The sequence below is a fragment of the Pipra filicauda genome, unplaced genomic scaffold (genome assembly GCF_003945595.2).
Source record: "Pipra filicauda isolate LSUMZ 115617 unplaced genomic scaffold, ASM394559v2 scaffold875_size61878_pilon, whole genome shotgun sequence".
In the NCBI taxonomy this organism is placed as follows: Eukaryota; Metazoa; Chordata; class Aves; order Passeriformes; family Pipridae; genus Pipra; species Pipra filicauda.
This window is the reverse complement of record NW_024105059.1, coordinates 18,843-44,836: the sequence shown is the minus strand read 5'-3', so window position 1 is coordinate 44,836 and position 25,994 is coordinate 18,843. Positions and strand designations below refer to the sequence as shown.

Sequence of the window (25,994 nt, the reverse complement as noted above, 5' to 3'; positions counted from 1 at the left end):
AGTGGATTTTAGTCATGGAATCAGGGGATGAGATTGGGGATTTGGGAATGGATTTTGGTCATAAAATCATAGGATGGGTTTGGGGATTTGGGAGTGGATTTTGGCCACAGAATCACCGGATGGGTTTGGGGATTTGGGAATGGATTTTGTTCAGGGAATCAGGGGATGAGTTTGGGGATTTGGGAATGGATTTTGGTCATAAAATAATGGGATGGGTTTGAGGATTTGGGAATGGATTTTGGTCACAGAATCATAGGATGGGTTTGGGGATTTGGGAATGGATTTTGGTCAAGGAATCAGGGGATGGGTTTGGGGATTTGGGAGCAGATTTTGGTCAGGGAATCATGGGATGGGTTTGGGGATTTGGGAGTGGATTTTGGCCACAGAATCACAGGATGGGTTGGAAGGGCCTCCTAAACCCTTTCTTCCCCACCAGGCGACGCCGGAGCCGGTCACGGACACCAGGAAGCGCCGGGAGCCCAATCCCTGCATCCCGAGGGCCACCACGTGAGCTCCGACCACCCGGGCCGTCCCTTCCCCAGGGCCTGGTGTCACCCCAGCGTGGGCTGTGGCCTCCTGGGGGGGCTGACGGGCGTGTCCCCTGCAGGTCCCTGCTGTCCCCACGCTCCCTGTGCCGGGCGCTCACCAGGGCCGGGCAGCGATGCCGGAAGAAAGCCATTCCCGGGAAGGACTTGTGCCACATCCACGCCTCCGGCAGCAGCTCGGCCATGGATTCATCCCCTGCTTTTGACCCTCCACCCCCTCCCTGAGGGCTTTTAAACCCCCTTTCTTTTTTTTTTTTTGGCTCTCCCAGATCCTGGCGGAGAATACGTGGATGCCGTTGGATGTGGGTTCGGGGCAGAGGCTCCTCATCCCGCCAATTTTAGGTTATTTGCATATATTTGGTTATTTGCATATATTTTAATAAATGCCACGTTTCCAGCTGGAGTCTTTCCCGCTCTGGTCCCCCCTTATCCCGTGGGATCATCCCCATGTGCCAAGAGCCAGCAGCGAATCCCTTGGCTGCCGTCCCTGTGCCGCGGAATCCCGATCCCCTTCCCGTTATTAGGCCTAATTCCAGGTAATTAGCGCAGCTCATTAACAGCTCACCATCCTCTTGGACACCACCACGGTGGCTCCTTCCTACCACCTAATTTGGGATCCCTTTGGGATACTCCGACCTTCCCGCCCCTCCCTGCCCTGGGCGTCCCGCGCCGCTCCCGGCACGGGGCAGGAATGTGGGAGCTGCTCCCTGGGCTCCTGTTTTTTTCCCTTTGGAATTGTCCCTGTCACCCCCCCCAGCCCTGTCCTCTGCCCCAGCAAAGGACAACCCTGAGTTGGAAGAGGATGATCCCGGTGATCCCGGTGCCGTCACTTCCTGGCGTCGGCGTAGTTGGCGTCGAACCAGGCACAGGTTTCCTTCACGGCTGCGGAGGGAGAAGGTGGGATTGGGAATGGACTTGGGTCATAAAATGGGATGGGTTTTGGGAGCAGATTTTGGTCATAGAATTGTGGGATGGGATTTGGGATGGATTTTGGTCATAAAATCACGGGATGGGTTTGGGGATGGATTTTGGTCATAGAGTCATGGAATGGGATTGGGGATTTGAGAATGGATTTTGGTCACGGAATCATGGGATGGGTTTGGGGATTTGGGAGCAGATTTTGGTCACAGAATCATGGGATGGGACTTGAAAATAGATTTTGGTCATAAAATCATGGGATGGGTTTGGGGGTTTGGGATGGATTTTTGGTCAGAAAATCATGGGTTGGGGTTGGGATGGATTTTTGGTCAGAGAATCATGGAATGGGTTTGAGGATTTGGGAATGGATTTTGGTCACGGAATCATGGGATAAGTCAGGGATTTTGGGAGCAGAATTTGGTCACAGAATCATGGGGTGAGTTTGGGGATTTGGGAGCAGATTTTGGTCATAGAATCATGGGATGGGACTGGGAATAGATTTTGGTCATAAAATCATGGGATGTGTTTGGGGATTTGGGAGTGGATTTTGGTCAGGGAATCATGGGATGGGTTTGGGGATTTGGGAATAGATTTTAGTCACAATCATGGGATGGGTTTGGGGATTTGGGAATGGATTTTGGTCAGGGAATCGTGGGATGGGATTGGGGATTTGGGAATGAATTTTGGTCAGGGAATCATGGGATGGGTTTGGGGATTTGGGAATAGATTTTGGTCACAATCATGGGATGGGTTTGGGGATTTGGGAATGGATTTTGGTCAGGGAATCATGGGATGGGATTGGGGATTTGGGAATGGATTTTGGTCAGAATCATGGGATGGGTTTGAGGATTTGGGGACAGATTTTGGTCAGAATCATGGGATGGGGATTGGGGATTTGGGAATAGATTTTGGTCAGAATCATGGGATGGGATTGGGGATTTGGGAATGGATTTTGGTCAGAATCATGGGATGGGTTTGAGGATTTGGGGACAGATTTTGGTCAGAATCATGGGATGGGTTTGAGGATTTGGGGACAGATTTTGGTCAGAATCATGGGATGGGTTTGGGGATTTGGGAATGGATTTTGGTCAGGGAATCATGGGATGGGATTGGGGATTTGGGAATGGATTTTGGTCAGAATCATGGGATGGGATTGGGGATTTGGGAATGGATTTTGGTCAGGGAATCATGGGATGGGATTGGGGATTTGGGAATGGATTTTGGTCAGAATCATGGGATGGGTTTGAGGATTTGGGGACAGATTTTGGTCAGAATCATGGGATGGGTTTGGGGATTTGGGTACGGATTTTCTTCACAGAATCATGGAATGGGCTGGATTGGAAGGGACTCTTTCAGGTCATCTCATCCAACCACTGTGCAAAGAGACACCTCCCACTATCCCAGCTTGCTCCAAGCCCCATCCAACCTGACCTTGGACACTTCCCAGGGACGGAGAAACCACCAACGTCCCTGGACACCCCGTGCCAGTGTTCCACCACCCTCATCCCGAAGGATGGACCACCCTGATGGCACCAAGGCTGGCAGAGGCAGGACCTCCATGTCCCCACCTCACCTTTCCTGAAGGGAGTGAACTGGAAGCCGGGCAGGTACCGCCGGAGTTTGGCGTTGCTGGCCGTCTTCTTGAACTGCCCGTCGGCCTTGCTGGGGTCAAACTGGGATGGCAGGGATTAAGGAGGGAAAATGGGCGTTGCTTTGCCCCCACCGTGTCCTGGTGGAGCGTGGGATCCCCCCCAGGAGCCCTCCCCGGTGAAGGATACGAGGAGCTCTCCCCGGAAATCCATGGCCTCCGCCACGGCCTCCGCCGCCTCCCGGATGGACACCTCGTCTTCTTCTCCCACTGCGGGGAAGGACGGGATCGTGGCTGTTCCCTCGTGGAGAGGGGATGGACAGGGGGAGGTCTGGGGGGGAGGTTCACCTGACAAAATGATGGGCTCCACCTCGTCGTATTCCCGCAGGACCCAAAGGAAGAGCCGGGCCAGGTCCTGGGGGGAAGAGCAGACAACCCTTGGGGGGGTCACTGCTGTTCCCAGCGTTCCCATTCCCAAGGAACCCAACCCAGGACAAACCAGGTGGGCTCAGACCCCTCTGGGGTCCCACTCCCAGTCTTCCCAGCCCCATTCCCTGCTTCCCAAGGCCCCACACCCCAGGGAGTAGATGATGAACTGTCTCCTGGCTTTGCCCTCCTATCCCAAGGGAACCCAACCCTGAGGATGGCCCAGGACAAGCCAGGCAGGCTCAGACCCCTCTGGATCCCATTCCAGCCTTTCCAGCCCCCTTCCCTACTTCCAAGGCCCCACAGCCTACGGAGTAGATGAACTGTCTCCTGGCTTTGTCCTTCCAGCCCCATTTCCTGCTTCCCAAACCTGGGAATAGTAGATGAACTGTCTCCTGGCTTTGCCCTCCCATGCCAAGGGAACCCAACCCTGAGGATGGCCCAGGACAAGCCAGGTGGGCTCAGACCCCTCTGGATCCCATTCCAGCCTTTCCAGCCCCATTCCCTGCTTCCCAAGGCCCCACCCACCAGGGAGTAGATGAACTGCCTCCTGGGCTTTCCCGTTCCCCACACGGTCAGAGCGGAGCCGGACTCTGCGGGAGGAAGGAGCGCGGCCGTCACCACCTCGCGGAGCAGGTGGAGAGTTGGAAAACCCTTCCCAAAAAAAAACCCCCCCAGGAGCGCTGCCACCCTCACGTTTGGCCAGGTGGACCTTGTGGATGAGCCCCGGCAGGACGTGGCCGTCCTCGATGTTGAAGTTGTCGTGCGGCCCGAAGACGTTGGTGGGAATGACGGCGGTGAAGCGCCGGCCGTGCTGCTCGGAATAACCCCTGGATGGCAGCAGGGGCGGGAAATCAGCCACTGGAACGGCCCCACGAGACCCCAGCCAGCAGCACCTTCACCCGCCGATCCCAGGTATCTCTCCCCACCTTCCACCCCGGCGCCGTTTAAATCCCGGGAATCCCACGGGATTCCCGTTGCCTCGATAACCAAGGGGTGTTTCCACCCTGGGAAGGGGCTCCCGCGTGTCCCTCCCTCACCTGTTCTGGATGTCAATCATCCTCTTGGCGTAGGAGTAGCCGAAGTTGGAGCTGTGAGGGGGCCCGTTGTGGATCTGGGAATACGGGAGCGGAGCGGTAAGCGGGGAAGGGACATTCCCTGGAATGTCGTGCGGGGACGGGAGCGCTCACCATGCTCTCGTCGATGGGATACGTGGTCTTGTCTGGGAAGATGCAGGTGGAGAGGCAGGAGACCACCTTCTCCACCCCCATCTCGTGGGCCGAGTGCAGGACGTTGTCGTTGATGTGGATGTTTGTCCTCTGGGAAAGGAGAGATTTGTCGGGATTGTGGGATTTGGGAGATTCCCCAAATCCCTTCGTCGCCCGGCGAGCGGCGGCTCGTTAATAACTCCCGGAGCCACCGGAGCTCTTGGCTCTGGAAGCAGAAGGAGCCCCCCTATCCCTGCGTCCCCATATCCCCCATCCCGGGGATCCCGACGGTGCCGGTTTTCCGTGGGCTCACCCAGAAATCCAGGTTGGAGCGGATGTTCTTGAAGAGGCCCCCGACCATGGCGGCCAAGTGGATGACGTGGGTGGGCCGGTGCCTCTCAAACAGGGCCTTGGTCTCGGAGCTGCTCCTGGAAGGGGAAATTTGGGAGCTCTGGGGGGGGTCAACGGAGCAGGTCGGGGCGTTTCCGAGGAAAAACCCCATCCTGGGAGGGGAATCTGAGGAAAAACCCAGTCCTGGGAGGGGAATCTGAGGAAAAACCCAATCCTGGGAGGGGAATCTGAGGAAAAACCCAATCCTGGGAGGGGAATCTGAGGGAAAACCCAATCCTGGGAGGGGAATCTGAGGGAAAACCCAATCCTGGGAGGGGAATCTGAGGAAAAACCCAGTCCTGGGAGGGGAATCTGAGGAAAAACCCCATCCTGGGAGGGGAATCTGAGGAAAAACCCAATCCTGGGAGGGGAATCTGAGGAAAAACCCCATCCTGGGAGGGGAATCTGAGGAAAAACCCAGTCCTGGGAGGGGAATCTGAGGAAAAACCCAGTCCTGGGAGGGGAATCTGAGGAAAAACCCAGTCCTGGGAGGGGAATCTGAGGAAAAACCCAGTCCTGGGAGGGGAATCTGAGGAAAAACCCAGTCCTGGGATGGGCCTCGCGGAACACCCAGTCCTGGGAGTGGAAATCTGAGGACAAACCCAGTCCTGGGAGGGGAATCTGTAGGAAAAACCCGTCTGGGAGTGGGAATCGAGGCAAAAAACCCAGTCCTGGGAGGGGAATCTGCGGAACAACCCCTTCCTGGGGAGGGGAATCTGCGGGAAAAAAAACAAACCCAGTCCTGTGAGGGGAATTGAGGAAAACCCAGTCCTGGAGGGGCATCTGACGAAAAACCCAGCTCCGGAGTGACGAATCTGCGGGAAAAAACAACCCCCTCCTGTGAGGGGAATCTGAGGAAAAACCCAGTCCTGGGAGGGGAATCTGAGGAAAAACCCCATCCTGGGAGGGGAATCTGAGGAAAAACCCAGTCCTGGGAGGGGAATCTGAGGAAAAACCCCATCCTGGGAGGGGAATCTGAGGAAAAACCCCATCCTGGGAGGGGAATCTGAGGAAAAACCCCATCCTGGGATGGGATATTTTGAGGTTCTGTGAGGTCAACAGAGCAGATTGGGGCTTTTCCAAGGCAAAACCCAATCCTGGGAGGGGAAATTTTGGGGTTCTGTGGGGTCAACAGAGCAGATTGTGGGGATTACAAGGAAAAACCCAATGCTGGGATGGGATATTTTGGGATTTAGTGAGGTCAACAGAGCAGACTGGGGCTTTTCCAAGGAAAAACCCAATCCTGGGATGGGATATTTTTGGGTTTTGTGGGGTCAACAGAGCAGACTGTGGGCATTCCAAGGAAAAACTCATTCCTGGGAGGAGAGATTTCAGGGGTCTGTGGCAGACTGGGGGGTTCCAAGGAAAAACCCAACCCTGGGATGGGAATCCAAGGAAAAACCCAGTCCTGGGATGGGATATTTTGAGGTTTTGTGGGGTCAACAGAGAAGACTGTGGGGATTACAAGGAAAAACTCATTCCTGGGAGGAGAGATTTCAGGGGTCTGTGGCAGATTGAGGGGGGGGTTCCAAGGAAAAACCCAATCCTGGGATGGGAAATTTTGTTGTTCAGTAGCAAATTGTGGGGATTCCAAGGAAAAACCCAATCCTGAGATGGGAAATTTTGGGGTGTGATGGGGTCAACAGAGGTGACTGGTGGGGTTTCCAAGGAAAAACCCAATCCTGGGATGGGAAATTTGGGGGTTTGGTGGCAGACTGGGGTGTTTTCAAGGAAAAACCCAATCCTGGGAGGGGAAATTTTGGGGTTTGGTGGCAGACTGGGGTGTTTTCAAGGAAAAACCCAATCCTGGGATGGGATATTTTGGGGTTCAGTGAGGTCAACAGAGCAGATTGTGGGGATTACAAGGAAAAATTGTATCCTGGGATGGGATATTTTGGGATTTAGTGAGGTCAGCAGAGCAGATTGGGGCTTTTCCAAGGAAAAACCCAATCCTGGGATGGGATATTTTGAGGTTCTGTGGGGTCAACAGAGAAGACTGTGGGAATTCCAAGGAAAAACTCATTCCTGGGAGGAGAGATTTCAGGGGTCTGTGGCAGATTGAGGGAGGGTTTCCAAGGCAAAAACCCAATCCTAGGACGGGATATTTTGGGGTTCACCAGAGCAGGTCGTGGGGGATCCCGAGGAAAATCCCGACTCACGTCAGGTCGGCGTCCCGGGAGGACACGAAGATCCAACGCTCGTCCGGCCGCCCCTCCCCATCTTCCACCACCTTCTGGATGGCCTTTCCCACCAAGCCGGTGCCCCCCGTCACCAGGATGCGCTTGGTCACCTCTGTCATGGCCCAGGTCCTACGGGGGCGGCATTTTCTGGGGCAGTTTTGGGGTGTTTCTGGGAGAAGGGAAGTGGGAGAGGAGGGGAGGGGCGGGGCGGGCTCTGACGTGGCACCCACAGTCGGCAGGTGGGGACAGTGGAGGTGGCACCTGGGCGGTGGCACCCGGGCCCCGGGGCCAGACCTGCCACGTGGGGACATCTGGGACGAGTGGGAGGGGCGGCTGCAGCCTCAGGGCTGGGTCCCAAATCTCCCCCTGCACCCCCAAATCACCCCCAAATCAACCCATGCACCCCCAAATCTCCCTCTGCACCCCCGAATCACCCCTGTACTCCCAAATCACCCCCAAATCAACCCGTGCACCCCCAAATCAACCCCAGGGCTGGGCCCCAAATCGACCCCTGCACCCCCAAATCCCCCCCAAATCTCCCCCTGCACCCCCAAATCACCTCCAGGGCTGTGCCCCAAATCACCCCTGCACCCCCAAATCATCCCCTGCAGCCTCAAATCACCCCTAGGGCTGGGCCCCAAATCACCTCTGCACCCCCAAATCTCCCTCTGCATCCCCAAATCAACCCCAAATCACCCCCTGCACCCCCAAAATCACCCCCAAATCTCCCCCTGCACCCCCAGATCAACCCCTGCACCCTCAAATCACCCCCATGCTTGGGCCCCAAATCTCCTCCTGCACCCTCAAATCAACCCCTGCACCCCCAAATCACCCCCAGGGCTGTGCCTCAAATCACCTCTCCCATCCCAAATCAACCCCTGCACCCCCAAATCACCCTCTGTACTCCCAAAATCACCCCCAAATCTCCCCCTGCACCCCCAGATCACCCCCTGTAACCCCAAATCACCTCCAGGGCTGGGCCCCAAATCTCCTCCTGAGCCCCCAAATCACCTCCAGGGCTGGACCCCAAATCACACCCTGCACCCCCAAATCACCCCCAAGGCTGGACCCCAAATCTCCCCCTGCACCCTCAAATCACCCCCAAATCACCCTCTGTACCCCAAAAATCACCCCCAAAGCTCCCTCTGCACCCCCAGATCACCCCCTGCACTCCCAGATCATCCCCAGGGCTGGGCCCCAAATCTCCCCCTGCACCCCCAGATCACCCCTGTACCCCCAAATCTCCCCCTGCACCCCCAGATCACCCCTGTACCCCCAAATCTCCCCCTGCACCCCCAAATCACCCCCAGGGCTGGGCCCCAAATCTCCCCCTGCACCCCCAGATCACGCCTGTACCCCCAAATCTCCCCCTGCACCCCCAAATCACCCCCAGGGCTGGGCCCCAAATCGACCCCTGCACCCCCGAATCACCCCCTGCACCCTCAAATCTCCTCCAGCACCCCCAAGGTTCTGCCCCAAATCGTCTCCTGCACCCCCAAATCACCCTCTGTACCCCAAATCTCCCCTTGCACCCCCAGGGCTGCCCCCACAAATCCCTCCCTGCACCCCAAGTCTCCTCCTGCACCCTCAGGGCTGCACCCCAAATAATTCCCTGCACCCCAAATCCCTCCCTGCACCCCAGGTCTCCTCCTGCACCCCAAGTCCCAGTTCTGCTCCTCATGCCTCTCCTGCACCCCAAACCCCAGCTCTGCACCCACGCGTGCACCCCAAACCTCCCCTGCGCCCCAAACCCCAGGTTTCCACCCCAAAACCCAAGCCTGCACCCAGCTGTGCTCCCTGTATCCCAAATCCCAGCTGTGCACCCCAAATCCCAGCTGTGCACCCCAAACCTCCCCTGCACCCCAACCCCCAGGTTTCCACCCCAAAAACCAAGTCTGCACCCAGGTGTGCGCCCTGCACCCCAAATCCTGTCCTAATCCCCTCCGCCCCCCAAATCCCACTCCTGCACCCCCCTCCACCCGCTGCGCCTCCCGCCCTCCTGCCCCCCCACTTTGGGGACCCCTCCCGCTTCTATTCCCCCCCGACCCCCCAGTTTGGGGGTGCTCCTAAACCCCCAAATGGCCCTTTAATGGGGCGGGGGGCGCGTCTCACCCTCGGCTGCGCTCGGGGCCGCTCGGCTGCGCTCGGAGCCGCTCGGGAGGTGCTCGGCTGCGCTCGGGACTACTCGGGTCGGCTCGGAGGGGGCTCGGCTCCGCTCGGGTGAGTTCGGGTGCACTGGAGTGAGTTCGGATGCGGTCGGCTGGGTTCGGGTCGGCTCGGAGGGGGCTCGGCTGGGTTCGGCCGCTTCCGCCGCCGTCACCGGTCGCTGCCGCGTGGCTTGTCGGGAAATGTAGTCCCTGCCCGGGTGCAGGAGCAGGGAATGGGGTGCAGGGAAGGGAAGAGGGCTGAGGGGAGGAGGTGTGAGGAAGGAAGGGTGCAGGGGGAAAAAGCGGGGAAAAGGAGATAAGGGAAGGGAAGGTTTGGGAAGGGAAGGTTTGGGAAGGGAAGGTTTGGGAAGGGAAGGTTTGGGAAGGGAAGGTTTGGGAAGGGAAGGGAAGGGTGGACAATGAACAGGGAAGGGGGAAGGGAGCGAGGTGCAGGAGCAGGGAAGGGGATTCACGAGAAGGAATGGGGTGCAGGGAAGTGGGAAGAGAAGGGGTGCGGGGGAAGGAAAAGGGGGTGCAAGGTCAGGGAAGGGGAGATGGGGAGGGGCTACAAGGGTGTGCAGGGACAGGTAAAGGGACTCAGGGCAGGGGGTGCAGGGAAGGGAATTCAAGGAAGGAACGGGAAGGGGAACAGAGGCAGGGAAGGGGGTGCAGGGGCAGAAAAGGGGGCTCAGGGAAGGGAAAAGGGGTGCCCAGTTCCCCCCTTCCCCCAAAGGGGCTCGTCAAAGGGGATTTTGATGAGAACAGGTTTTAATCATCTGTAATGCACTTAAACTGAGATTAAAAATGAGCAGAGCTTTCCCGTGGTGGGGGAGGGTTTGTAAGGCATCCCCTCCCACCCCCACTTCCAGCCGGCATTTCCTTCGGGATTTCCTTGAGGCAAAGGCAGGGCCTTTGCTCTAAATTAGAATCTGAAAATGGAATTAAGGGAGACCCGGCCAGGAATTCCCACTTTTCCCCCTCAAAGCCCTGGATGGCCCCAGTGTAGAGGAGTAGTAGAATATCACGGCTTTTTCCTACCTTCTCTCCTGGGTGAGACCTGGAAATGTGCCCTTTTCCTTTGGGAAAGTCGCAGGGAAAACTGAATCCTTGGGGACCCCTTTCCTGGAAGTTGGGGGGGTGTAATTTTTTTTCCCCCCTGCACATTAAAAGATGTCACCTTATCCCTGTGTCCGATGGAAGTGTCAGTCCTCATTCCCAGCTGGCTGAGTTCCCACCCCTCCCAGGCCTTTCCCAGCTCCAAAATCCCACTCCCAGGAGCGACTTCAGTCCTGGTTTTATTCCCCCCCTTCCATGCCACGGGATTCCCTGGCTGATCTCCCACTGAGGGAGCACTGAAGCTCCCTCTCCATGTCTGTCCTGCATCTTCCACGAGACACCGAGGTTTGGCAGGAAAAAAACCTCACGTGGATGTTGGGATGAGTCACAGTCCACATTTCCACCTCACTCCGGGGTAAAATTATGGAATAAAAGGGTTTGGGGTTGGAAGGGACCTTTCAAAATCATCTCACTGCTCCCACTAGACCAGTTTGCTCCGAGCCCTGTCCAACCCAGCCTTGAGAACTTCCAGGGATGGGACAAAAAAGCTAAGGAAGGTTTTCTGGGTGCTGGTGGGAGGATAAGACCTTCCTGCTGCCTCCTTTGGAGACTATTTAGGAATAACCCGTTCCAGCCAAGGAATCGCTGGGAGGCGGCGCAGCCAGAGCTGCTGTGACAGCACCCGAATAACCACGGTGCTGCATTAAATATGGTAATTTTGGAGGCTTAAACATGCTAATTCCAGAGCTAATGACCAAAAAAAACATGGGAGCACGAGGGAAGATCACAAGGGAAAGGGCTGAAGTCGCGGTGACCGCACGGGATGGAGCAGGACTCGCTTGCTCATCAAATATCAACCCAGATAGCATCTCACAAGGTCTTGGGATTCAAGGATGAAAGCCTGGAGCATGAGCCATTAGCTCATCTGGGCAGGGCGTCTGTGTGATCCAGAGGACATCCCAGGACCTTCCAGCAGGATGAAGCTCGGGTGGCTTGGTCAGATCCTGTCAGAGATGCCGTCCCGCCGCTCCGCCTGACGCCGTCGTTCCCAGAACGAAGCTTCCCTGTGGTGACCTATTTCTCTGGGACTGGTTGGGTTTTGGGTCCAGCCCCACTCCCTGCTCTGCCCTCCCCATCCCTCCCAGGAAAGGGGGGCAGGTGGATATGGAATTCCCAGGTGGAAGCTGGCTCGGGATGGGGCTTCGCAGCTGCAGCTCCAGGAGCCCAGGTGAGACCCCCCCCAGCTCTGAGCATCCCTCTCCCATAGAATTCCAGCTTTGTGGCTCTTTTTTAACTCCCGGTGACCCTCTTTCCAGGTCCTGTCCTGCAGCAGAGCCCGTGCCAGTTTTTGTAGGGATTGGGGGTTGCTTCCCACCAGCGTGCAACCCTTTGGCAATGGGAATTATCCAAAAACGTGGGACAGTTTTGCAGACACGGAGGGATGGGATGGGGATGGCAGTGGTGGCCACAGATATTCCTAGACTTGCAATTCATGGAATTGGGAGAACTTGCTGCTTGGGAATGTCCTTGCCATCATCATATTGGGTTTGGTCAAGTCCAGGCCTCTTGAAGGGAGACCAACATTCCACTGCTCCCTGACAGGGTTTGGAATTGTTCTGGGCGCTGGGTGGATGTGAATCCCATTGGGAGAGCCACTGGAAGAGGTGCCACCTGGAGGGTGTCCTCCAGCACATCCCACTGCTTGGCGTCACCTAAGGATGGGGAGGAGAGAACTTGGGAAGGGGCCGTGGATTTCCCGGGGTGGATGGGAGAGAGGAATGTGGGCAACGTGGATCTGAGCCTCCTCCCAGTGCTCCCTTGAACCCGTGTGAGCTGGCTGTGCCCGAAACGAGCGTCTCTGGCACGGGTTTGGGGTGAGGCAGACACCCCAGGGGCGAGGCAGACACCCCGCCAGGCCTGGCTGCTCAGACACGTCGCAGGGCTGCAGGGAGGAGGAATCCTGCCCCCATTCCAGTCCAAGGGTTGATGTCAAGCTGGATGAACTCCAAGGTGAGTGACTGCAAGAGCACAGAGTACTGAAATTTGTCTTTTTATTGGTTAGGCTTGACTTTAGGATGAGCTCAAGTTGGTCAACGAGGCCAACGAGGTTTCTCTGCAGTGCTGTTTACACTAAATCAAGAAATAAAACCAGATCCAAACCCATTCCCTCTCTCCTTTCTAAGTGGCAGGTGATGTTTAGTTTTGGTTTTAGAGAAGGGCTTTTTTCCTCACCAAACACTCCCTCTTTGAACCAAACTGGAATCCAGCTGTGTGTGGAGCTCTGTGCGTTCCAGCTGCTCCAGAGATGTTATTTTAATTGGCTTTTGATGAATATTTTAGTGCTGTCATCAGCCCTGGAGACTCTGAGCTCCTGTGTCAGCCCAGAGCTCACCTGTTTGCCAGGAGCCATTATAAAGAGAAAAAATAAGCACATCAAGGGAGGAGAAAGAGGGAACATCACTGGTGAGAAGCAATTTGGGGCAGCCAAAGATCTTTAGGACCCAAAACTCCATGTTTCAGTGTCCAAGCTGGGAAGGAGAGAGGCAGGAAGGTGGCACAAGGGAATGTGATGGTGCAGCCTCTCAGGAGCTGCATCTTCCCAGCAGGGTCCCAGGCTTGTCCCTGCCCCTGGTTCCAAGGTCTCCAGGCTGTGCCTGAGGAATGCCCAGTGACGGTGACCTCACAAAGGGGACTTGCTGTGGGACGTGAGAGCAGAGGGATGGAGGCTTGGGGTCACGTGCACAGGTGATGTAGGGCCCCTGGAGAGGGAGGCTGGTGGTGCAGAGACCCCCGGAATGGGTCCCAGTGGGGCCCTGCAGTGAGCATGGGATGGTGGCCGGGGCATCTCCACCAGGGATCAGTTGAAGACCCACAACAAGGTGAGATCCTGGCCCAGGGACTCCCAGGCAGGAGGAATGGGGAGCGGGCAGCCAGAGGGACAGTGCAACAAGGGCCCAGAGCTGGGTGAGCTGAGGACCCCGTGGAAGGGTGGGTGGTGAGCTGGACAGCCTGCATGGGTTCCCCAAGGTCCTTGGAGCACGAGGGGACAAGGACATGGGGCCTTGTGTGGGTGGTCCTGGGACGTGTCTGTGAGGGGAGATGGTGTAAGAGGGACTGGAGGTGTCTGTGGTGGGAGCAAAGGGTTGGGGTGTGCCAGGGAGTGTTGTCATGTCAAAGCCTGAGTGTGATGAGTGATGGGCTGGTGTAACTTTGTGACAGACCCTCAGGAGTCAGTCAGTGCTGCTGCTGGTGGTGGTGGTGAGATATTTCCTAGGAGGGGTCTTGTGGCCCTTTTCCACCCACCCCACTGGCCTGTTGAGGCCTGGCTGTGTAGGGGGTGAAGTTGTAAAATCCCTGGTAGAATAAAGGAGGCAGAGGCGTCTCAGGCTTTGATGCAGGAGAAGTTTATTGAGTGAAACAAGTGAAGAGAGAGGAGCAGGGAGTGGGGTGGATGCGGTGTGAGGTGCAAGTAGGGCGACCATCAGCCGAGGTGCTTTGCTTGCAGAAGATATTGTGTGGCAAGAGTGAGAAGGGCAAGGTGCAGTGGGTGATCAGCGTTTGATGGCAAGGACGTCCAGCAGGTGCCGGCGCAGGCCCAGGCCTGCCAGGCCAGAGCAGCCCAGGCCTCCCAGGCCGTAGCCAAAGCCACGGCCATAGCCCAGGCCGTAGCCTCCGGCCCCAAAGCCGCCGGAGATGGGCTGTCCTTGGACATTGAGCTCCGTGCCCAGGGCAGCCCCTGCGGTGGATCCAACGAAGGAGCTCTGGGGGAAGGAGGTCATGATGGGCCCTGGGAAGGTGACGCGGACGGGGGAGGGCTGGATGAGGACGGTGGAGTCCTGGCACTGCCTGACACAGGGCTCGTTGCAGCTGTTGGCCAGCGGGGTGGGTCCGCAGGGGCGGCAGAGGTCGTAGCAGGCCATGGGTGTGGTGTGGAGGGGCCCTGGGAGGGCAGGCAAGAGAAGGGGAGAGAAGGTGAGAGCAGAGAGGGGTGCTCGGCAGGTGGGGGCGGGGGGGGTGCTCGGGGCGGTGTTGCAGGAGGGCTGGTCAGTGGGGAGGCTGGTGTGGGGCTGTGGGGAGGCGTGAGGGCTGCTGAGGCTGGGTCCGAGCGTGCTGTCCGAGAGGGGCCAGGGGGGCGGTGTGTCAGGAGCAGGAGGGGGTTGTGAGGGGCTGGAGGCTCACCTGGTTGTGGGCAGAGAAGGCAGGAGAAGGCTTGAGGAGAAGCGTGGCAGGGAGAGAGGCGCTGGGCCGGCTTTTATGCTGCTCCCGCAGGGGCGGCACAGCCTTGGCACAGCCTTGGCCCAGCCCTGTCAGCTGGCGGCAGCTTTGAGGAGTTGGGATTTGGGAGGGTTGGATTGTTGGATGAGTATCAGGGAGGGGTGAATAAAGAATAAGAGCCTCGTAGAGGTGTGATGTCATCAGTGAGGTGATATTGTGACCTTCGTGTGCTGTGGTTCGTGGATGTGTTGAAAATTGTGGATCTTCTTGTTCAGTGTGACTGGATGTCCATTAGTCGTTGTGTTGTACCCAGGAATGCTGAGGGAGCAATTTGATGTCCTGGGGAGGTCACTCTCCATCAACTTGGAAAGGTCATAGTCCTTTGGAGCAATTCTTGAGGGATGAAAGAGAGCTCATGCCCTGGAATCATGATTGAGATCAAGAGAGAGGACCTGGAAAACTTGAGGCTGTTCAGGCTGAATTCAGGCTGGTCCAGTTCCATTCCTATGGTCCATTTGGATTTGTGAAATTTTCATGACAAGGTACTTTGTCATTTAAACTTTATTTCTTGACCTTCTGAAGAAATGCAATAAACAAACACCCAACTGGGCTGGATCCCTTTTTGCCCCTGTTGGTCTGTGATGGCAGTTCCCTTATTCCGCATTCAAGCCATGAGATTTCACAATGTATAACTCCTAAGTTTTAACATCCTGTACCTGTGAGCAAAAACTATAATTACTAGTGGATGGTCAGTGGGCTCCTCTCTCCTCTTCTGTCATTTTGCAGATGTTCCTTTGTGGAATTCTGTGGTTCCATGTCCTGCCCTTGAGGCCGCGTCCATCTGACCTTGGCAGCAACTTTGAGGAGTTGGTGTTTGGGAGGGTTGGATTGTTGGCTGTTTGTCAGGGAGGGCTGAAGAAACAAGCCGAGCCCAGGAGAGGTGTGATGTCATCAGTGAGGTGATTTTATGGCCCTCGTGTGCTGTGGGCTGAGTGGGTGAGGTGAGGTGTGTTTTCCTTTCCACAGTGCTCCCTTTCCGTGTGCTCCTCTTGCAGACGTGTCCTTGTGGCGGCAGCTTTGAAGGGAGAGTTGGTATTTGGGAGGTTGTGCCTGGAATGTGCTTGTGGGGGCACTTGGCAGGTGCAGACACTGCCCAGGAGAGGTGGGGTGTCCTCTGTGAGGTCACCTGATGTCACTCCCGTGCTGTGGTTTTGTGGAGTTCTTTCATCCCATGTCCTGCCCTTGAGGCCGTGTCCGTCTGACCTTGGTGGCAGCTTTGATGAGTTGGGATTTGGGAGGGTTGGATGGTTGGATGTGTGTCAGGGAGGGCTGAATAAAGAATGAGCCCAGGAGATGTTTGATGTCATCAGTGAGGTGATTTTGTGGTTCTTGTGTGCTGTGGTTTGTGGGTGCTTTGTGCTGACTGGGCCCCCTCTTCAGTGTGTCTGGATGTCCATCAGTCATTGTGTCGCACTCAGGAATGTTGAGGGAGCCATTTGATGTCCTGGGGAGGTCACTCTCCATCATTTTTGAAAGGTCATAATCCTTTGGAGCAATTCTTGAGGGATGAAAGAGCGCTCATCCCCTGGAATCGTGATTGAGATCAAGAGAGAGGACCTGGAAACCTTGAGGCTGTTCAGGCTGAATTCAGGCTGGTCCGGTTCCATTCCTATGGTCCACTTGGATTTGTGAAATTTTCGTCACAACATACTTGGTCATTTAAACTCTATTTCTTGAGCTCCTGAAGAAATACAATAAAGAAAGAGCCAATGGGGCTCCATCCCATTTTGCCCAGGCTGGTCTGTGACGCCAGTTCCCTTCTTCCGCATTCAAGCCAGGAGGTTTCCTAACTTTGAGCCTGTAAGTTGTAACATCCTGTACCTGTGAATAAAAAATTATAACTACTAGTGATTGTTCAGTGGGCTCCTCTCTCCTCTTGTGTCATGGTGTGGACATTGCTTTGTGAAATTCTGTGATTCCATGTCCTGCCCTTGAGGCCGTGTCCATCTGACCTTGGCAGCAGGTTTGAATTGTGAGTCTTAGAGGGCAAAGTCTGGAGTTGATGGTGCGTGTCAGGGAGGGCTGAAGATGTGAGCAAAGCTTTGGAGAGGTGGGGTGTGATGAGTGAGGTGCCCCCGTGTCCCTGGTGTGCTGTGGTTTGGGGGTGTGTTGTGAGGAGGGGCCCCAAAGCATCCCAGCCCTGTCAGGCTGCTCTGGAGTTTCACACGTGTTGCCCCTTCCCTCACCTTCTGTTCCTCTCCCCTTTGCTTCCACCTGGCTAAGCCTGACACTGGACCTGACTTTTCCTGCTGACTGTGCTCTCTGGGGGTTTTGGTGCCCCTCCTGCTTTGAAGGTTTTGATAGCTGGGGCCTTTTGGGCCCTGTCCTGGGCTGAGTGGCAGGGAGCGAGGTCCCTGCTCTGGGCATCTTTTCTGTCTGAAGGACAGCAAGAGGATTTGGAGGTGTCCAGGGTTGTTGGACACAAGCATTGTGTGATGCCAGAGAGTGCAAACAAGGCCGGGCTGTGTCAGTGCCCAGTGTGGTGGGGTGAGAAGTGTGTGCAGGGCTGGGCCCAGAGCCTTGGGCTGAGTGTGCCAAAGTGCAGATGGGAACAAGTGTGCAGTGCTGTAGCCCAGCAGCTGCATCCATTGGGCCAAGACTGCAAAGATGAGTGGTGATGGCCATGGCCACGTCCTGGAGTTGAGCAAGGGCAGGGGCCAAGTCCTGTTTGTGGGGAGGGGTCAGCCCAGGGAGGAGGAAAGGCTGGAGATCAACTGGATCAACTGTTTTCATAGAATTAATCTCTTATTACGACCTGATTTTGTGTTCCTGGTGGAGAACAAATGGCCCAAGAGGTGGCCATGAACCAGTGTGGGAAAAGAAGTCTGCAGGTGAGGACTGGGCAAGGTGTGATCAAGCAGTGGGAGGTGACTCTTGCTGCCTCCTCAGCACTGGTGATGTGCCATGTGAGGTCTGTGGGCAGTGCTGGGCTCCCCAGTGGAAGAAGCTGATGGACTTGGGGAATGCAGAGCAGTTCAGGAGCATCAAGATTCTAAAGAGGGCAGAGGATGTTGGATAGAGGAGAGGCTGAGAGAGCTGGGACTGGCAGGAGACAGGGCTGGCCAGGGGAGTGTCCTGAGTGTGTGTGAATCCCTGCTGGCAGGGACTGAAGTGGAGAGAGCCCAGCTCTTGTCAGCAGAACACACGGGCAGGACAAGGGGCCCTGGACACAAGGGAAACCGATGGAATTGCATGGAGAAAGAAGACAAGCCTTGTTGTGTGTGAGGGAGGTGAGAGAGTGGCAGAGGAGGTGGAGTCTGTGTGCCTGGAGCTGTAACGCTGAACTGGCCATGGTCCTGGCCAAGCTGCTCTTGCGGGGTTGGTTTGAGCAGGAGGGTTGAAGCACTTGCACTGCATCCTGGCCCAGTGGCTGATGTTGTGTCTGTGCTGGGCAGGTTGAAGAGTCGTGGTGGGGAAGAGAGTTTGTGCAGTGTGTGCTGGAGTAGAGAGACTTTGGCAGAGGCGTGTGCAGGAGAGCCTTGTTGTGTGGAAGCCTTTGGTGTGGCAGGTGATGGGTTTGTGCCATGTTGTGGCAGGGCCCCTCCACCCCTGTTCCGTTGCCCGTCTGTGTTCGTGCTGGTGACAGATTTGCTAAGAAAGGTGTTGTGGCCTTTTCCCAGATTCTCACTGGCTGTAGAGCCCTGGCCTTGTGCCGAGTGAGGATGTAAAACCACCGGAATGAAAAAAGAGGAGGCCTGAGAGACTTTGATGCAGGAGAATTTTATTGAGTCAAAGGAGTGAAGAGACAGGAGCAGGGAGTGGGATGGGCGAGGTGTGAGGTGCAAGTAGGGCGACCATCAGCCGAGGTGCTTTGCTTGCAGGAGATATTGGTGCAAGAGTGAGAAGGGCAGATGCAGGGGGTGTCAGCTGTGATGGCAAGGACGGTCAGCAGGTGCCGGAGCAGCCCCGGCCTGCCAGGCCAGAGCAGCCCAGGCCTGCCAGGCCGTAGCCAAAGCCACGGCCATAGTCCAGGCCGTAGCCTCCGTAGCCAAAGCCGCCGGAGATGGGCTGTCCCTGGACGTTGAGCTCCGTGCCCAGGGCAGCCCCTGCGGTGGATCCAACGAAGGAGCTCTGGGGGAAGGAGGTCATGATGGGCCCTGGGAAGGTGACGCGGACGGGGGAGGGCTGGATGAGGACGGTGGAGTCCTGGCACTGCCTGACACAGGGCTCGTTGCAGCTGTTGGCCAGCGGGGTGGGTCCGCAGGGGCGGCAGAGGTCGTAGCAGGCCATGGGTGTGGTGTGGAGGGGCCCTGGGAGGGCAGGCAAGAGAAGGGGAGAGAAGGTGAGAGCAGAGAGGGGTGCTCGGCAGGTGGGGGCGGTGGGGGTGCTCGGGGCGGTGTTGCAGGAGGGCTGGTCAGTGGGGAGGCTGGTGTGGGGCTGTGGGGAGGCGTGAGGGCTGCTGAGGCTGGGTCCGAGCGTGCTGGCCGAGAGGGGCCAGGGGGGCGGTGTGTCAGGAGCAGGAGGGGGTTGTGAGGGGCTGGAGGCTCACCTGGTTGTGGGCAGAGAAGGCAGGAGAAGGCTTGAGGAGAAGCGTGGCAGGGAGAGAGGCGCTGGGCCGGCTTTTATGCTGCTCCCGCAGGGGCGGCACAGCCTTGGCCCAGCCCTGTCAGCTGGCGGCAGCTTTGAGGAGTTGGGATTTGGGAGGGTTGGATTGTTGGATGTGTGTCAGGGAGGGCTGAATAAAGAATGAGAGCCCAGGAGAGGTGTGATGTCATCAGTGAGGTGATTTTGTGGCCTCTTGTGCTGTGGTTTGTGGGTGCTTTGTGCTGACTGGGCCTCCTCTTCTTCTGTGTGACTGGATGTCCATCAGTCATTGTGTCGCACCCAGGAATGCTGAGGGAGCCATTTGATGTCCTGGGGAGGTCACTCTCCATCAGCTTGGAAAGATCATGGTTCTTTGGAGCACTTCTGGAGGGATGAAAAACAGCTCATCCCCTGGAATCGTGATTGAGATCAAGAGAGAGGACCTGGAAACCTTGAGGCTGTTCAGGCTGAATTCAGACTGGTCCGGTTCCATTCCTGTGGTCCATTTGGATTTCTGCAATTTTCATCACGACATACTTGGCTATTTAAACTTTATTTCTTGACCTCCTGAAGAGATGCATTAAGCAAACACCAACGGGGCTCGATCCCTTTTTGCCCTGGCTGGTCTTTGATGCCAATTCCCTTATTCTGCATTCAAGCCATGAGATTTCACAATGTATAACTCCTAAGTTGTAACATCCTGTGCCTGTGAGCAAAAACTATAATTACTAGTGGATGGTCAGTGAGCTCCTCTCTCCTCTTCTGTCATTTTGCGGATGTTCCTTTGTGGAATTCTGTGCTTCCATGTCCTGCCCTTGAGGCCGCGTCCATCTGACCTTGGGGGCAGCTTTGCTGAGTTGGTTGTTGGGAGGATTTACATGAAATATGGGGGTCAGGGCATTTGTCTGATGTGAGCAAAGCACTGGAGAGGTGGGGTGTCATCAGTGAGGTCACCCCGTGTCCCTCGGGGGCTGTGGTTTGTGGGTGAGTTGTTTAGAGGGGCCCCATTCCCTCTGAGCCCTGTCGGGCTGGTCTGGGCTGTGCAGCCGTGCCGGGTGTGAGGGGCTGCCCCTTCAATCCCATTCCTTCCTTCCAGCCTCACTGCCAGCTCACTGAGCCTGTCTTTGAGCCTGGCCTTTGTCACTGGCTGTGCTCTGCTGTCAGCAAGTTGACCCTTTGGGGTCACAGGGCTTGTGCTCTGGTTGAAGACGAGCGTCCAAAGAAGAGTTTGTGCCGGGCGTGAGGGGCTTCTCCTTCCATTTTGTTGGATTCCTCTCCAGCTTTCTCCCAGCTCACCCAGCCTGGTTTTAGGCTCAGCCTTGCCCACTGGGTGTGCTCTCTGGGGGCCTGGTTGCCTCTACTGCTGTTAAGGTTGGATCTGAGTGTCTCAGGTTCAGCTGACAAGGTTTTGGTCTCAAGAGTTCTGCAGGTGTGGCTTCTGGGAGAAGGTTCCAGAAGCTTCCCTGGTGTCTGACACAGCAAGTTCCCACTGGATCCATGTTGGATCAGCTGCTGGACAAAGCAGAGGCAATCCTGGATGATGCAGGGATTCTGTGATCACAGCCTGTTCTGGAAGGGGCACAATTAGTGCTCCAGAGGAGCTGGAAGAGAGAAACCATGGGAGAGGAAGAAGTGTGGGGTGATGAAGGGCAGTGCCGAGGGAGGGGAGGAGGTGGCCCAGGGGCTGTAGCAGAATGTGCTGTGCAGCCCGTGGAGCAGAGCATGGTGGGTGAGGCTGTCCCCCCGCAGCCCCTGGAGGTGCAGGGTGGAGCAGAGATGCAGCTGCAGCCCCAGGAGGAGCTGCCAGCAGAGCCAGGGAGTGCCCAAAGAGGCTGTGAGGCCGTGGGGAGGGCGAGCTGGAGCAGGCTCCTGGCAGGACCTGTGGCCCCCTGGAGAGAGGAGCCCGCCATGGAGGAGGTTTGTTGTCAGAACTTGGGAGCCCCTCCAGAGCCACGTTGGAGCAGCGTGTTCCTGAAGGCCTGAGCCCGTGGGAGGGAGCCAGGCTGGAGCCGTTTGTATGGAAATGCAGCCCATGGGAAGGCCCCCGTTGGAGACTGTGTGTGTGGGATGGAGCCCACGCTGGAGCAGGGGCAGAGTGTGAGGAGGAAGGAACAGCAAAACCAAGGTGGGATGAACTGACCCCAAGCCACCTTGTCCATTGCCCTGAGCCACTTGGGGAGAGGGGGCAGAGAACTGGGGAGTGAAGTTGAGCCTGGCTGAAGGGAGGGGTGAAGGGAAGGTATTTAAAGTTTGGTTTTCTGTCCCATTATCTTACTCTACAATTTGATTTGTAAGGAATTAAATGAATTTCCCTGGGTGGAGTCTGTTTTGCCCACAATGGTGATTGGTGACTGATCTCCCTGTCCTTAACTGCACTCAGGAGCCTTTCTCCATCTTCTTCTCTCTTTTGTCCACTGGAGGGAAGGGATTGAGAGAGGGGCTTGGTGGGCACTTGGTGTCCTGCAAAGATCAACCCCAACCCCGCAGAGCCCCAAATTGTCAGCAGAGCAGGGTCCCAGGCTTGTCCCTGCCCCTGGTTCCAAGGTCTCCAGGCTGTGCCTGAGGAATGCCCAGTGACGGTGACCTCACAAAGGGGACTTGCTGTGGGACGTGAGAGCAGAGGGATGGGGGCTTGGGGTCACGTGCACAGGTGATGCAGGGCCCCTGGAGAGGGAGGCTGGTGGTGCAGAGACCCCCGGAATGGGTCCCTGTGGGGCCCTGCAGTGAGCAGGGGATGGTGGCCGGGCCATCTCCACCAGGGATCATTTGAAGACCCACAACAAGGTGAGATCCTGGCCCGGGGACTCCCAGGCAGGAGGAATGGGGAGCGGGCAGCCAGAGGGACAGTGCAACAAGGGCCCAGAGCTGGGTGAGCTGAGGACCCTGTGGAAGGGTGGGTGGTGAGCTGGACAGCCTGCATGGGTTCCCCAAGGTCCTTGGAGCACGAGGGGACAAGGACATGGGGCCTTGTGTGGGTGGTCCTGGGACGTGTGTGTGAGGGGAGATGGTGTAAGAGGGACTGGGGGTGTTTGGGGAGGGAGCAAAGGGTTGGGGTGTGCCAGGGAGTGTTGTCATGTCAAAGCCTGAGTGTGATGAGTGATGGGGTGGTGTAACTTTGTGACAGACCCGCAGGAGCCAGTCAGTGCTGCTGCTGGTGGTGGTGAGATATTTCCTAGGAGGGGTCTCGTACCCCTTTTCGACCCAACCCAATGGCCTGTTGAGGCCTGGCTGTGTAAGGGGTGAAATTGGAAAAGCTCTGGTACAATAACGGAGGTAGAGACATCTCAGGCTTTAATGCAGGAGAAGTTTATTGAGTCAAAAGAGTGAAGAGAGAAGAGGAACAAATGGGAGGGATGCGGTGTGAGGTGCAAGTAGGGCGACCATCAGCCGAGGTGCTTTGCTTGCAGGAGATATTGGTGCAAGAGTGAGAAGGGCAGGTGCAGGGGTGTCAGCTGTGATGGCAAGGACCCTCAGCAGGTGCCGGAGCAGCCCAGGCCTCCCAAGCCAGAGCAGCCCAGGCCTCCCAGGCCGTAACCAAAGCCACGGCCATAGCCCAGGCCGTAGCCTCTGGCCCCAAAGCCGCCGGAGATGGGCTGTCCCTGGACGTTGAGCTCCGTGCCCAGGGCAGCCCCTGCGGTGGATCCAACGAAGGAGCTCTGGGGGAAGGAGGTCATGATGGGCCCTGGGAAGGTGACGCGGACGGGGGAGGGCTGGATGAGGACGGTGGAGTCCTGGCACTGCCTGACACAGGGCTCGTTGCAGCTGTTGGCCAGCGGGGTGGGTCCGCAGGGGCGGCAGAGGTCGTAGCAGGCCATGGGTGTGGTGTGGAGGGGCCCTGGGAGGGCAGGCAAGAGAAGGGGAGAGAAGGTGAGAGCAGAGAGGGGTGCTCGGCAGGTGGGGGTGGTGGGGGTGCTCGGGGCAGTGTTGCAGGAGGGCTGGTGAGTGGGGAGGCTGGTGTGGGGCTGTGGGGAGGCGTGAGGGCTGCTGAGGCTGGGTCCGAGCGTGCTGGCCGAGAGGGGCCAGGGGGGCGGTGTGTCAGGAGCAGGAGGGGGTTGTGAGGGGCTGGAGGCTCACCTGGTTGTGGGCAGAGAAGGCAGGAGAAGGCTTGAGGAGAAGCGTGGCAGGGAGAGAGGCGCTGGGCCGGCTTTTATGCTGCTCCCGCAGGGGCGGCACAGCCTTGGCCCAGCCCTGTCAGCTGGCGGCAGCTTTGAGGAGTTGGGATTTGGGAGGGTTGGATTGTTGGATGTGTGTCAAGGAGAGCTGAATAAACAACCAGAGCCCAGGAGTGGTGTGGTGTCATCAGTAAGGTGATTTTGTGGCCCTCATGTGCTGTGGTTTGTGGACGTGTTGAGAATTGTTGATCCTCTTTTTCTGTGTGACTGGATGTCCATCAGTCCTTGTGTCGCACCCAGGAATGCTGAGGGAGCCATTTGGTGTCCTGGGGAGGCCACTCTCTATCAGCTTAGAAAGGTCATAGTCCTTTGGAGCAATTCTTGAGGGATGAAAGAGAGCTCATCCCCTGGAATCATCAATGAGATCAAGAGAGATGACCTGGAAACCTTGAGGCTGTTCAGGCTGAATTCAGGCTGGTCCGGTTCCATTCCTGTGGTCCATTTGGATTTCTGAAATTTTCATGACAAGGTACTTGGTCATTTAAACTTTATTTCTTGACCTTCTGAGGAAATACAATAAATAAACACCAAATTGTGCTCGATCCCTTTTTGCCCAGGCTGGTCTGGGATTTCCTGTCCCTTCTTCCGCATTCAAGCCAGGAGGTTTCATAACGTATAACCCGTCAGTTGTAACATCCTGCAGCTGTGAGCAAAAACTATAATTAGTGGATGGTCAGTGGGCTCTGCTCTCCTCTTCTGTCATTTTGCAGATGTTCCTTTGTGGAATTCTGGGATTCCATGTCCTGCCCTTGAGGCCGCGTCCATCTGACCTTGGCGGCAGCTTTGAGGAGTTGGTTTTGGGGAGGGTTGGACTGTTGGATGTGTGTCATGGAGGGTTGAAGAAACAAGCCGAGCCCAGGAGAGGTGTGATGTCATCAGTGAGGTGATTTTATGGCCCTCGTGTGCTGTGGGCTGAGTGGGTGAGGTGGGGTGTGTTTTCCTTTCCACAGTGCTCCCCTTCCGTGTGCTCCTCTTGCAGACGTGTCCTTGTGGCGGCAGCTTTGAAGGGAGAGTTGGTATTTGGGAGGTTGTGCCTGGAATGTGCTTGTGGGGGCACTTGGCAGGTGCAGACACTGCCCAGGAGAGGTGGGGTGTCCTCTGTGAGGTCACCTGATGTCAATCCCGTGCTGTGGGTTTGTGGAGTTCTTTCATCCCATGTCCTACTTTTGAGGCCGTGTCTGTCTGACCTTGGTGGCAGCTTTGATGAGTTGGGATTTGGGAGGGTTGGATGGTTGGATGTGTGTCAGGGAGGGCTGAAGAAACAAAAAGGCCAAGGAAATTGGTGGTGTCATCAGTGAGGTCCCCCATGTCCCTGGTGTGCTGTGGTTTGTGGGGACCTGGTGAAGATGAGGCCCCAAAGGCTGCCAGGCAGAGCTGCCCCCCTGGAGCCCAGGGCAGAGTTTGCAGGGGGTTTGTCAGGCGAGCAGTGAGTGTTGCTGGGCAAGGGGAAGCCCTGCAGGAAGGTTTGCTGTGTCTCTGGGTGCACCTGTGCCCTCCGGGCCTGAGGTGCTGCAGCCAGGAATGCTGAGGGAGCTGCCTGATGTGCTGGGGAGGCCACTCTGCTCCTCTTGCCATCAGCTGCTCATGGTGCCAGTGCCTGGGAGCGCTTCCTGAGGGCTGAAAGAGAGCTCTTGGCTTGGTTTGTGGAGGAAGAGCAGCAGTGACTCCCTGGCTAACTGGCATGTGGTCAGGCTGCCCTCATTGCCAGGGTTACGGACCCTTGGGATCTCTCCCGTTTACAGGACATGATACTCTCTCATTGAAACTGTATTTCGTGACCTCATTAAGAAAAGCAATAAACAAACAACAGTGTGGGTTTGGTCCCTTTTTGCCCAGGCTGGTCTGTGACATCAGTTCACTGGTTCACCATTCAGGCAATAAGGGTTCACAATTTATAAGCCGTAATTCTTAATATCTTTTTCTTGTGAGGAAAAAACTATAACTACCAGAGGAGGGTCAATGTGCTTCTCTTTCCTCGTCTGTCTTGCTGTGGGTGTTCCTGAATCATATGGAGAAGCCTCAGAGACTGAGCAGAGCAGCTGCTGGTGGATCTACTCCAGCTGCTTTTGTGGCTGAGCTGATGTTTGACCTCCCCCATTTCCATCAGGATCATGGATTAAGTGCGAGCTCTGCAAGACTGTGGATGACACCAAGCTGAGTGTTGTGGTTGGTTGTCAAGAGGGAAGGGATGGCAGTCAGAGGGACCTGGACAGGCTGGAGAGGAGGACCTGTGTGATGCTCATGGTATTCAAGAGAGCCAAGAGCTTGTGGGTTGTGTCTGTCCCTAACAGGGCTCCAGGCTGGTGGTGTCTGGTTTGAGAGCAGCCCTGTGGAGAAGGCTTGGAGGGTATTGGTGGGTGAGGAACTGACTGGGAGCCAGGAACGTGTCCTGGCAGCCCAGAAAGCCCCCGTGTGCTGGGCTCCTGGCCCCAGTGTGGGCAGCAGGGAGAGGGAGGGGATTGTGCCCCTCTGCTCCTTTCTGGGGAGATTGGAGTTGTGTGTTCTCCTCAGCTCTGGGAGCCTGAGGAGAAGGAAAGCAGGGAGCTGTTGGTGGGATGCAGAGTA

General features: G+C 56.6%; 4 protein-coding genes and 1 long non-coding RNA gene across 5 annotated transcripts; 1 reads left to right on the top strand and 4 right to left on the bottom strand.

Moving 5' to 3' along the window:
- Positions 1-435: 435 nt before the first annotated feature.
- On the top strand, positions 436-948 carry LOC120325187. Its single transcript, XR_005567068.1, has 2 exons — positions 436-507; positions 608-948. It is a non-coding gene; the product is annotated as an uncharacterized LOC120325187 (long non-coding RNA).
- GFUS (GDP-L-fucose synthase) lies at positions 900-7,617 on the bottom strand. Its single transcript, XM_027722773.2, has 10 exons — positions 7,235-7,617; positions 4,999-5,113; positions 4,668-4,796; positions 4,518-4,591; positions 4,174-4,307; positions 4,006-4,070; positions 3,400-3,466; positions 3,242-3,321; positions 3,037-3,136; positions 900-1,427 (listed from the first exon to the last, which is right to left on the bottom strand). The coding sequence occupies exons 1-10, from the start codon at positions 7,564-7,566 to the stop codon at positions 1,372-1,374; spliced, it is 1,152 nt and encodes a 383-aa protein (XP_027578574.1). The 5' UTR covers positions 7,567-7,617; the 3' UTR covers positions 900-1,371.
- A 6,392-nt stretch (positions 7,618-14,009) lies between these two features.
- Positions 14,010-14,457, bottom strand: LOC113988837 (feather keratin B-4-like). Its single transcript, XM_027722783.2, has one exon. It carries the CDS (start codon positions 14,376-14,378, stop codon positions 14,010-14,012), a length of 369 nt encoding a protein of 122 aa, XP_027578584.2. The 5' UTR covers positions 14,379-14,457.
- Positions 14,458-18,618: 4,161 nt separating this feature from the next.
- LOC113988838 (feather keratin B-4-like) lies at positions 18,619-19,408 on the bottom strand. The gene is made up of 2 exons (XM_027722785.2): positions 19,223-19,408; positions 18,619-18,983 (listed from the first exon to the last, which is right to left on the bottom strand). The coding sequence occupies exon 2, from the start codon at positions 18,961-18,963 to the stop codon at positions 18,619-18,621; it is 345 nt and encodes a 114-aa protein (XP_027578586.1). The 5' UTR covers positions 18,964-18,983; positions 19,223-19,408.
- Positions 19,409-22,485: 3,077 nt separating this feature from the next.
- On the bottom strand, positions 22,486-23,471 carry LOC113988839 (feather keratin B-4-like). Its single transcript, XM_027722786.2, has 2 exons — positions 23,332-23,471; positions 22,486-23,092 (listed from the first exon to the last, which is right to left on the bottom strand). The coding sequence occupies exon 2, from the start codon at positions 23,070-23,072 to the stop codon at positions 22,728-22,730; it is 345 nt and encodes a 114-aa protein (XP_027578587.2). The 5' UTR covers positions 23,073-23,092; positions 23,332-23,471; the 3' UTR covers positions 22,486-22,727.
- Between the last annotated feature and the right edge of the window lie 2,523 nt (positions 23,472-25,994).

Coding starts and splice junctions, on each gene's coding strand:
- GFUS (XM_027722773.2), bottom strand. CDS start 7,566: ATGTCCCCACGTGGCAGGTCTGGCCCCGGGGCCCGGGTGCCACCGCCC. Junction 3,322..3,399: donor GGAGCCCATCATTTTGTCAG/GTGAACCTCCCC, acceptor CCTTCCCCGCAG/TGGGAGAAGAAGACGAGGTG. Junction 1,428..3,036: donor GTTCACTCCCTTCAGGAAAG/GTGAGGTGGGGA, acceptor CTCCCTCCGCAG/CCGTGAAGGAAACCTGTGCC.
- LOC113988837 (XM_027722783.2), bottom strand. CDS start 14,378: ATGGCCTGCTACGACCTCTGCCGCCCCTGCGGACCCACCCCGCTGGCC.
- LOC113988838 (XM_027722785.2), bottom strand. CDS start 18,963: ATGGCCTGCTACGACCTCTGCCGCCCCTGCGGACCCACCCCGCTGGCC.
- LOC113988839 (XM_027722786.2), bottom strand. CDS start 23,072: ATGGCCTGCTACGACCTCTGCCGCCCCTGCGGACCCACCCCGCTGGCC.